The 12,000-nt window shown below is 37.4% G+C and overlaps 1 protein-coding gene across 2 annotated transcripts in view; it reads left to right on the forward strand.

The window, feature by feature from the left end:
- Window positions 1-6,065: 6,065 nt before the first annotated feature.
- The window catches only part of LOC145768607 (uncharacterized), a 70,974-nt gene continuing 65,039 nt past the window's right edge, over window positions 6,066-12,000 (forward strand). For both annotated transcript variants that reach the window (XM_082580142.1, XM_082580141.1), the window contains exon 1: window positions 6,066-6,388. In XM_082580142.1, the coding sequence (XP_082436268.1) occupies window positions 6,154-6,388 (235 nt within the window). In that variant the 5' untranslated portion in view covers window positions 6,066-6,153. The remainder of the gene's footprint in view (window positions 6,389-12,000) is intronic.

Genomic DNA, 12,000 nt, shown 5'->3' on the forward strand with positions numbered 1-12,000 from the left:
TTCTGTAGTGCACTCTTCAGTTGGTCGATGATCACATAAAACGTGTTGATTTAAAATTTTTGCTGGCCCGACATTCCTTCCATATCATCTGTAGCAGCTCCATCACTGACATGCTTCTGCCGCTTTGGTGATTGGTGCTCGCCGACTTTCAAATGTATAAATGCTGCTGCCACAACGTCACGTTTGTTTCGTTGCGTCACTCAACGGAAATGCGAATTTTTAAAAACATCAAAAAGGAAGTGGCAACTTTTTTCAATTCGTCTTTTTATAACGATTTTTGCAGCCTTTAATTCATCTGGAAAAACAGAGCTATTACGATAAATACTTATAAGTTTAGAAAATAATTATTTTGAAAACATGACTAAATTTTTACTGATTTTAAAGTAGCCTGGATTATTGACTGGCCTGTAGGCACGTGCCTACTTTGCCTAATGATTAATCCGGCACTGTCTGCTGATGAAGGTTTGCGAAAACCTTTTGAATCAAACTCCCTTGCAAGCTTCTGGCTCAAAATAAAAGCAGAGTATCCGAGACTGTGTAGCCTACCATGGCTATTAAAACACTGCTTCCATTCCCTTCTACATATCTATTTGAAGCCGGCTTTTCTACCATGAGCTGTTTAAAGGGAAAACACAGAAACGCGTTGGATATCCATGCTCCTTTTCGAGTAGCATTGTCTTCCATTTAACCGCAATTGGATAAGCTGGTTGCAAATAAGCAAGCGCACACTTCGCATCAAAATTCGCTAGACCATTAATAAAAGTGTTTTTTTACTTGTGTTTTTTTTTGTGTAGGCCTATTTGGTACAAAAGTAATAATGACTTTGCTCTTGTCTTTTTTTCGCAAATTGACCGGGACGCCAAGTGATGGAAGGTGCTCAGCCGGTACACGGCATAAAAAAGTTTGAGTAGCACTGGCCTACAGTACAGTTTTTGCTTAAAAACGAATGACCGAGTTGAGTCAATATATATGATGAGCCCATTTCCAAAACCACGTAGGCGCCACTTTTACCGAAATTGAGTTTAGAGCAGGGCTTTTTAACCTGGGGATCGCCGGTCGCGAGCCGTTTTTCGCAGGTTCTAGAGGCGCTTGAAATTTCAGTGTATTGTTTTCAATTCTTTTTTGCCAGAAAAGATTAAAAACTGTGTTTTTTCACAATCGACCATTCCTCCACTTGAGGTTATTATATCGTTTAAGCTTTCAGACGTTGCAAAGGCTTTAACTATATGAAAGCATTCGATATTTTTCACCAAGTTCTTGTAGGCTACGTTGCTTTGTGCAGACTAAAGTTAACCAGTAACATTGCTATGGTAAAAAAGCAAAATTATTTGGAATCCTATGCAAAATATAGGCTGCATTTCTCAATTCTCAGTATCGTTTTCAATGGCATTGAAAAAAATTAGTGTCGGCTATTTTGTTTGAAAGTTCTTTCAGCAACAGGTGCACGCATTGACGGTGCACGCAAGTTGAAAATATGCAACACCAACCATCTCTACTGAAATTAATTTAAACAAATCCATAAAAGATTGCTATAAATTCAACCGGTGAAAGTGCGAAAATGTAGATTATTCTCATTATTTTTTTCCTATCCTAGCTAATCTTGATAGAAAATGGAAATAACAATCGGAGGAAATGCAATAGGCTAAGCTTAAAAGCCGTGATATCATCGCAAAAAACCGTTTTTCGTTTTGGAAGTTTACGTTGGAAGAGCAAAACTAGACATAACTAGATGTCGGCATGAATAAAATTTTGTAAAATTTTACATTAAATATGCTTTTGTTGAATACTTTTATTGGGGGACGCGAGACCATATTGATTGCCCTGAAGCGGTCGCGGTGGAAAAAAGGTTGAAAACCCCTGATTTAGAGTGTCATTAGGTAAAGTGTTACTATAATGTAGGCCTACCTACTATCCGTTTCTTTCTTTCCAAAATCTTTTTCATCTGCTTCAAATTTGACAATAAAAATTGTGTTTGTTTCCAAAACCAATTATACGCCATCATTAGCCATTTTTCTGTTATGTTTATGTTATTTCACAGTAAATAATTTCAATTTTTTTTTTATGTATGTATTTTTATTACTTTTTGTAGCTTGGTTTGCAAAAATAGGCCCTTCTCTAGTAAACAGCCTTAGGCCCACAGTGCCCTTAATCCGGCCCTGCCTGTGGAGCACATTTTTTCGTAGTTATTTATGTAGTTGCCTTTTTTTAATGCAGCGGTTCTTAACCAGGGTTCGATCGAACCCCTGGGGTTCGACGAAACTGTTTCAGGGGTTCGGCGCGAACGTCCTCTGAAACATTAACACACGGCCTACTGAATGGTATTATCAGAGAATATTTTTGGAAAATATTGTCCAGCCGAAACTTGATTGCGGCTTACATGATGGTAAATAAACATCTGTGTGATTGACGCGTGATGTAATGATGCCATCTGCGTGTAACACAGAATGCAAAAAACTATATTTTTACCTAGCATTGTAAAAACAATCGGTATGAAAAACTTTATTTTCTTAAAGCATGAATTTTTTCACGCTTGCTATTTGCATGGAATGGCAAAAGCAGGGCTCTCACTTTTGAGGAAACTTCCTTAGTTTAAGGAAATTTAGTTCTATTTTCAATTTTTTTCAACAACAGCAGATATAAACAGTCCATAGGCTACTAGGATTACATTATCGAGTTTCAAAATAACAAGATGCAAAAAAAACCTCAACACAACAAATTTTCAAACGTTTTGGTGCCAACAAATGGAAAGTTATCTTCTTATTACAAAAGTTGACCTTGAAGTTCTCATGCCATTCGTAACCACTTCTTTATTCAAGCATGCGTTTTCTATTCTGGTGGATGTTAAAGCAAAAAAAAAAAAAAAAACGAAACCGGCTTGCATGCGAAAATGACATGAGAATTTGCTGTTTCCGAGACAAAGCTTCGAATCTCACTATTGGTCCCAGAAAAGCATCAACAGAAGTCTCATTGATACAGCAATGTATTACTATTAAATGTGGTAGATTTTCGTTTTTGTAATTCAACGAAAATTTGGGGTTCAACGAAAGCTTGCAGATTAGCGTAAGGGTTCGGCAGGTTAGTAAAGGTTAAGAACCACTGTTCTAATGTAACTTTACCTTCAAGAAGTTGAAATTTATTGCATTTTTATAAATATTTTCCGATTCCTAATGAGGGCTTAAGTTAAACCGAAAACGTTCAAGTGTTAAAACTATTTGTAAGTTAAATAATGTAAAATATATTGTTATAATGCTCAGCCGCAGCTTTGTTGTTGTGTCTTATTCATACCTAACCTGTAGGCTAAGCAAAATGTATAAATGAGGAGCAAACAAAAACTTCATTTTAGTGGCGGGTTTGGGGGGGGGCGTTAGCTCCTTTAGCCCCATGCTGGGTGCGCTACAGCCGTTAACTTTTTATTTTTATTGCGAAGGCTATCATCCTCAAGACGAGGGATTGCCATCATCACCTCTCACACTATTATATGACATCACAATAATAAACAATCAAGTACGTTTCTTCTTCTACCAGAGGCGGATCAAAGCTGCCAGTTTAGCAGTTTTCTTGCCAGATTTGAAAAGTCGCTTTTTTTACCTGGTAGGTAAACTAACGGTTTGGCAGAATTTTTGCACTTTTTCAAAACGTATTTGGTAGAATTTAGAAAATTTGGCCATTTTTAAAAAGTTGTTTTACAACGGTGAAAAGATGATCAATAAGCTAATATCCTAAACAGTAACTAGGCCTGATATTAAATGTGTAGTTGGCAGCACTACATGGTGAAACCTTCAAGATTTCGAGCGACCGCTTTCAGCAAGCTTTTTTTCAACATTTTTCACTTATAAGTGTAATTGCCATTAAATTGTAATATTATTTTTGCATTGAAAATGTGTAGCATTCTGGCAACCGTAAGTATGAAAGCTAGTGAGAACAATAGTTTGTATGGATTAAACAAGCAAGCGATAGATAGAAGTGGTGATGCTTTGTCTTTGCAATGTTTCCGCAAGGCTGAGACGCTGAGTTCTTTCGAATATCATGGTGACACCCAAAATCATAAGGCTATACCTCGGTACAAACACCATAACAGAAATGTGTGGTGACTGATGAAATAACAACAGCAGAAATACAAATTGTGGTTTGTATTTCTTGCCATTGTTCAATTTGTGCTGTGGACCATGTGAACAACATTATAGTTGCATATGAACATGGAAGTAGCCTACGCTAAAAAGGTTGAAGCTTTACCAAACCAAATGTACATACGGTATTCAAGAAACAAAATCGTGATTTTACCTGCTTGAAAAGCAAAACTCGACATGGAAAGAAATATGCTCTTATAGATGAATCTACTGGTAAGCCTTTTGTTGCCTTTATCAACACCAAAGCTTATATGAATTTCAGTTCATTATTTTAGTGACAACAACAAAGCAGCTACCGGTAAAACTACATTTTGGGTTCGCTGCAGTGACAAAGGCTACAGATGAAAATTTGATAAACTTAACTGAAAACAGTATCACAAAACGTGGCCAAAGTATTGCAAATTGTGTTAGGTTTGTATCTGATGGTGCATCCAACATGGTTATAAATATAACCGTTTCTTAACTACAATAGCCGTGAAAAGTTTGGCAGTTTTTAAGTTTGTTTTGTACCGCTGGTTTTTTTTTCGCTGAGACTTTTCAGTCATTTGTCCGAAATGACTTGAAAAAATTCGGCCATTTTTTATTTATTTCGGTCATTTTTTCTGATGAAAATATTTCCTTTCAAGTAGCTGATACAACATATATTTTTTTCGGACATTTTGACCGAATTGACTATATATTTTTTCGGACATTTTGACCAAATTGACTATATTTTTTTCGGACATTTTGCTAAAAAATCAGTCAATGACCGAAAAAAAAAGTTTTGCAAGGTATTTTTTGAAAGTCTGGCAACGCTGAGGCAGAGACTAGACCAGGGCTACTCAACTGGCGGACCGCAGTCCGAATCCGGACCTTCTGGGTGTTGAAGGTGGACCTCGGGCTTCTGGAAGCATAACCCCATTGTCACATTTTAGGGCCTCTTCAAACAGGGAAAAGCAATTTTTTGTGATTATCCAAGGAGCTGGGAGCTTCGCCCCCAGACCACCCAACGCTTTGCCGTTCTCTCTGATGTGCGATCCACACAGCAACACTACAAAGAAACACAATACACTTTTTCCTTTTTTATTTCTTTTTTGTGTCAGACAAAAATCTAAGTCGTGTTACATACTAGCTGAAAAGTATTTCAGTGCTCGTAGGCTACTGGTTGTTTAATTTTCGTGGTTGCTTATGAAATATTCACCAGACCGCAAAAATATTCAACTTGTCAAAATGGACCTTTGCTTCTTCTTCTTGCTTATGAGGCAGCAATTCAGGCAACATCTCCCAATTGTTGCAACCAGAGTAATTTTTTTGCTAACATTAGCTGAGTAGCCCTGGACTAGACCGTTACCCGTTACTCGATGAACTAGAGTAGGCCTATAACTACAACTTTTGAAGACAGCATTGAAAGTTCAATTTACTCAGAAAATCAGCTAAACTTATACTAGTGTGGATAAGTATTAGACAGTGTAGTTAGATGAGGCAATAAATCAACACTTAGCTGTCTGAAGAAGTCAATTGTGTCTGATTGACGAAACGTCACAATAAAAGCAGATTATCACACTAAAACAATGTGTGATAGTTTAGCTTACACAAGAAGAATAAGAAGAACGTCTCATCTTATTAAACCAACAGCATTCAATTTTTAGCATTTTTCTACAGTGTTGCGACCTTGCCAAATTTCAAACTAATTATTTTGTTTCTGTCTTAAGCACGTCACAATATTTGCGTTTTGTCGCTTCTACCTGCACGCCAGCTATGTTTGGCATACGGTTTTTGTATCTTGTTCATGATGATCATCAGACATCAAAACAAACTGAACTGAGTTCAATCTTGTTAGTGAAGTAAGGTGAAGATTCAAAACCAACCAACACCAAAGTGCATAAAATAGAAATCTTGATATGAAGCAGTTAGTAGGCTAAAAATTTAACGTATATTTATTGTTTTTGAAGAATTTGATTAAGAATTGACAATAGCCCATTTTATGCACTTGCCGTGCTAATATTGTTACTGTGCCTTTCCCATTGTTAAGTTAATTGTTGCAAAAATGCCAATAGAAAGAGTGGAGACAGTGCAAGTAGTTTCCACTACTGGGTGTGGCGACTACATTTGCTCAAAAGCAGGTCTTTTGAAAATATTCGTGTTGCTTTGTAGCTGTGCTACCGTAGCAATATACGCATTCAGTGAAAGATACATCTTCCTTTACATAAAGATCTATGCCTTGATAGCCCAGATTGTATCAACGGGTGTGAGCTTACTAATTTTCTTTTTCAAAGTTACTGGTAAGTAGAAAAGTTTCGTGCAGTTTGTCAAGTTGTAGAACTTCATAATTGTTTTATTTTGAATGGCATTTTTAAGCTCTACGATACGTGTTTGCAAAGCTACTTTTACGTATTCAGTTTTACTTCTTTCACCTCCCGATAACTCAGTTGGTGAAGCGCCTGACATTCTGCACGAAGAAGCCTCAAGATCAAGCAGGACTGGTTCGCTTCTCGAGGTGTGCGTTTGAGTTACCCATTTTTTAAGGACTGCTTTCCATTTACCGGTACCTAGTGGACGGAATAACTCACAGACAACAATACTTCAACAACCGGAAATTTTACTTTGTCAATCTCAGCACCGGGTCTGAGTCAAGGGTTTACAGCTACTACAAGTATGCGTAACTGCTAGGAATAGCCTATGCCAGAGACTTTCTTAGCTCAAGGATAAAGTTTCAATGCCAACGAACCTTTGCACTTGCCAAATAGAAGTTTAAGTAGCAATGGCAGACTGGCGTCGATGTGTTAAACACAGTATTATGGTCACAATTCTTTCTAGTTCTTTTAGATAAAGAGACTTTGGAAAGATTGATGACGTATTTTTCTGGGATATCAAATGTTAAACAGTCAAATAAATTGTTGAATAGTTCTACTTGTGAGATGATAAATGAAAATTCTTAAGCTGACGAATGGTTCACCACTTCCAGCACATAAAGAAATCAAATTCTGAACAGCAAACGTCTTCTATTTCAAAATAAATATGCACTATTATACTTCTTGCAACATCTACTTTCCAATTAGCAATAACTTCCACTTTAGAATCTATTCAATATCGGCTGGAACTTTACAATCGTTTTCAATAAAGTTTTCGTTACAACTTTTAATCCTCATAATACACAACTCTCATCTCAACACAACTCTAGTAATAAAAATCAAATCACGCGGCTATTTATAACAGGTGTGCCTTGGACCAGAAGATTCTAGAGACTAGGCCACTAGGGTAATATTATATCACAAGAATTTATTCTTTTGGTTAACAAGTTAAAGAAGTTTCCAGAATGTCGCGTACACAGAAACTTTCTAGAAGCAGATTCACAATAACAGACAGGGCCTCCGAGAGAAATTTTCACTAGGGGTACGAAGAGTCATTCCAGGCCCCCCTCTCACTCCGGGCCCCCTTTGTTTTGGGCAAAAAGTGTGGTGTTTGCTTAGGCGTATTGCACACCACACAACATTTTACTGCAGAATTGAACATCTGTGCGCAATAATAGTATCAGGCTGCAATAAAACTATTATTTTGTGTTGTGCAGATCATGTGATCTGTCCCTCGCCAATTTGTGTATCCTGCATTGAATTCGTGTGTCAGTTGTTGATGGTGCTGTTGAGAGGTGTCCCTTGTACATCTTTAAATGTAAAATTTTTAAATTCATTTTTTTATTTTTCTTAGACTTAGATGTAGCTTATAATTATTTCTGAGGAGGACACTATGTGGTGTCGAAAACATTGGATTTAATAGTTTTTTTTATGTTTTTTTTTTTATGTGTTTAATGATAAATCAGTTAACGTTACTGAGTGTTATATGTATCTGGTACAAGCCAAGCTCTCTACAAAGGCTCAAACATAACATCTTGTTAAAACATTATCAAGTCAATCATCTGACCAATCCTAACCTTTCTTCAATAACTTTTGCATTCACCACATGCCCAGCACTAGCAGAGGTGAACGAGAGAAGTCACTTTTTTTGACTCCGGCTCTGGTCCTGCTCCGAAAGTATTCTCCGGTTACTGCTCTAACTCCGAAATTCATTTTGAAGTGAAATAGGCGTGAAACTACCTTTGTCAAATAGTTTTAAAAAACACAAAAAAACCCAAAGACACCCGTGCTTTTTGCCCGGGTGTTTCTTAAACCTGCTTTTGCTGCACTATGCCCCTCCCTCCCGGACAGGATAATAACTAACTTTTATGATTTAATTTAGGGTGCTTTTATCAGAACATTTTTGCACGTAAAGCATTAAATTACCACTTTGGACCCCTAATTTGCTCGCAAAGCACTCGATTACCTTTCTGGGCCCTTTTTTAGATTACGGGCCCCCCAGGACTAAAGAATGCTTGAAATCACTTTTATGACTTTTATGCTTGAAATCAGTCGTTTAGGATGGTTTTAACCAAACATCTTTGCGCGTAAATTATAAAACCACAATTTCGGGGGCCCCCAAAAAACACAGGCCTGGGCCCTCAAGGGTACGCCGTACCATCCGTAACCCCCTCTCATAGGCCTTGATAACAGATTGCGTAACTAAAAGTTATTATCGGTCAGTGATCGTCGAAAAACCAAAACACAATTTCGCAATAAAATAGTTTAGCCTACCCATTCTTGGAACAAAAACATAGCTTATCGTGGGAGCTACGCATATTGACTGTGACAATTATTAACAAAGTATTAATGCTATGGCGATGGTTTTATTTATTGTCGCTCTACAACTGCCAGGGTCTTTTAGCGACAGGCCTAATTTTATTTTATATCAGGTTCACGACGTCATCACATTATTACCCGACTTACTCTCGCTGCGTTATGCAAGAAAGTACACGATCGATACCATTTTAAAGTCTTCGGTATGACCTGACCTAGAATTGATCTCAGGCATACTAGCAGTGGCCGAGGGCGAAACCACTTGGTCACTGAGTTGGTGACAAAGTAGAACGTGCGGACAGTTTTGATTACGTTCAAAGAAACACAGAAGTTGTAGATGAAAAAATGGTACAAAACGTTGACTGATTGCAACGCGCAAGTACGAATGCAATCAATTCTAACATCTGTACTAGAAACGCATGAGGTCTCCTTGCAGTGACTCTGACAATGCTGTAGAGTGTAGGCTGTATAAAATATACTTAATGTCAACTAGACAACTACAACAATAAAGCAATGCTGTTTAAACCTGCTTCACCTTGTATTATGATAGGCTACAGTTTTCAAAGTTTACAGCTCTTTTTCGATGTTGCCGTTTTCGCACCCATATAGTCACAATGTATCATTATATGATACAAAACGTTTCTGCCTGACGCAAACTTTTCAGCAATTCCCTTCATTTTTTTCAGTGCACTCCAGTCAGTTAGAAAATTTCAATGAAGTTAAAAAAATAGAATGACGAAATAATTCGTGACTGATAGGGTTATTAAAATGCAAAACCTCAGAATAAAACATGAAAGCCTATCTGAAATTGCTTATTGTTTGCCAAATTATTTTCATATCATTCACATGCTGTGGGTCTAATAGTCGCTTGCACAAACCAAGCCAACAAAAAAGAAAACAAAATTTTGACTTTCACCGTGGCGAAGGATATCATCCTGCTTCAATTGTTCAATGAGTCTGAACCAAAAAATTAAGCATTCTTGCATTGCGTCATGTTCGGTTTTATGTTGAAGTGCTGTTCTTATGGTATATTATATTTAAGCTTTTAGGGCAGAAGATCTATCTTGCACCAACCCAGGTTCATCTCAGATTTTCCCAGACTACACTGAAAGGCTACTAAAAACAGCCAGTCTTTGGTTCCATCATCCAAGAGACCAAGGCACGCATACCTTCTACTCCATCAGGTGGGTTGAAGATGGTGCAACCGTTGACGATGTGATCTGCGTGTCCATTTATCAGCATCATATTCACAAGAAAAAGGCGTTATTGAGTGGAAATGAATGATACCCAATAACCCATACGAAGACAGTTGAGGTGCACCCACGCATGTCTCGGGAGCGTCAGGTAGGACGATTGGGCGGCTGTCGGTGCCGGAGATGAACGAACGAAGTCTGGTGGTACTCGACTTACATTTAAATTGCCATTTTGTCCGCCCAATTAGCCGCAGAGATGTTTTGTTTATCAGCATCGTTATACGGAAGTTGAACGACTGGTCTGAATGGGTGTCTTGATAGGTGCGTCGTCAGCAAGGCATGCGGTCACTGTGCGCAGGGTGCTGTTGATGGCAGCGTCAATGTTGTGGTTGTGAACACTGCGGCTCCAAGCTGGTGCACAGTACTCTGATGAAGAGTACACAAGGGCTACGCCTGGGTGTCACAATCAATGTGCGAAGCCTCACGACGGACTACATTATGTGTCTTGACCAAGCCTACTGTTTTAATTGTATAATTCTTTTGAAAAGTTACTATCGGTTACTATCATATAGTGATAGTCCTTATTATGTAATGTATTTCTAGAAGAATCTGCATACATGCAAGACTAGAAGGTTCTCGGACTAAATCGAGCATTTTGTCAGGTAGTAGGTTATTATGAAATCACAAAGATGTGTACGTTTGTAAAACTTGACCAGAACAATGAATTCTTATGACGTAATATTATCGTACTTTCTGGAAGTTATTAGTCAAAACAAACCGGCTATAAATAGCGGGGTAATTTGTGTAATTAATTATTGAGATTATCATTGAAATTGATAGAAGTTAAAGTGCAAAGAAATTTATTCTCACACGAGTCAGTTCAATCCATGGACTCCTTAAGTAAAGGACTGGAACCTCCCATACTCGGGGTTTGTAACTTGAGTCCGAATGATTAACTTGAGTCCTGGTTTAAATGACTTCTAGAGAAGCTAGAAACACAATCTTGGATTATATATTAGGGTTTTTGAGGATGGCGAGTTCAATAGTGTTACTTTCAACAATACCTGAGGTCATTTTCAAGGTCAAAATATCATATTTTAAGGTCAAATTACAGAATTTTGGTCATTTTTGCCCATTTTTACGTCTAAATCGTAAAGCAAAACTATTTCAAAGAAGTCTGTGACAAAATATGATATTGTGCACCTACTGCATCTATTGTGTAAGATATTTTCTCTACACTGCGTAAGTTCTTTGAAGTTCTTTTTGTTTATTTTCGGAAATATTTTGGTGATTTCATATGCCCTAGCAAAACATTGCGGTTCCAAGCCTTTGTGACGTAACAATTTATTGAAATCAAAGCTGTAATTTGCATGGCAAGACTGAAATGCGTTGCCGGTTTCATTTTGCTGAGTTGTTATCCTTTGTAGATGCACGTTTAGCTAGTAGTATAATGCTGCTTGTACTACTTTAGCTAACATTCAATTGAAAGCTTATGTCCTCAATGTAAGTGACAAAGAAAAGCCTTTGGGATGCCTCAGGGGGCAAGAAAAGCTTTCCAACTAGTGATAGACATTGTCTATTACGGTATAGTGTCATCTTGTTATGTATTGTCAATTTGTGTATTATATTGTAATCATTGACTCTTTTAGGTAATAGCCATAGTGTTGAAAAATACATATGATGTTTATGTAATAGCATATTTTGTCACAAACTTCTTTCAAACAGTTTTGCTTTACGATTTAGACGCAAAAATGGGCAAAAATGACCAAAATTCTGTAATTTGACCTTAAAATATGATATTTTGACCTTGAAAATGACCTCAGGTATTGTTGAAAATAACACTATTGAACTCGCCATCCTCAAAAACCCTAATATGAAATCCAAGATAGTGTTTCTAGCTTCTCTAGAAGTCATTTAAGCCAGGACTCAAGTTGATCATTCAGACTCAAGTTAAAAACCCCGAGATCGTCAGTTTCCAGTCCTTTACTTAAGGAGTCTATGGTTCAATCATATATTGCTAAAAATCGATTTCGA

The sequence above is a fragment of the Aplidium turbinatum genome, chromosome 4 (genome assembly GCF_918807975.1).
Source record: "Aplidium turbinatum chromosome 4, kaAplTurb1.1, whole genome shotgun sequence".
Lineage (NCBI taxonomy): Eukaryota > Metazoa > Chordata > Ascidiacea > Aplousobranchia > Polyclinidae > Aplidium > Aplidium turbinatum.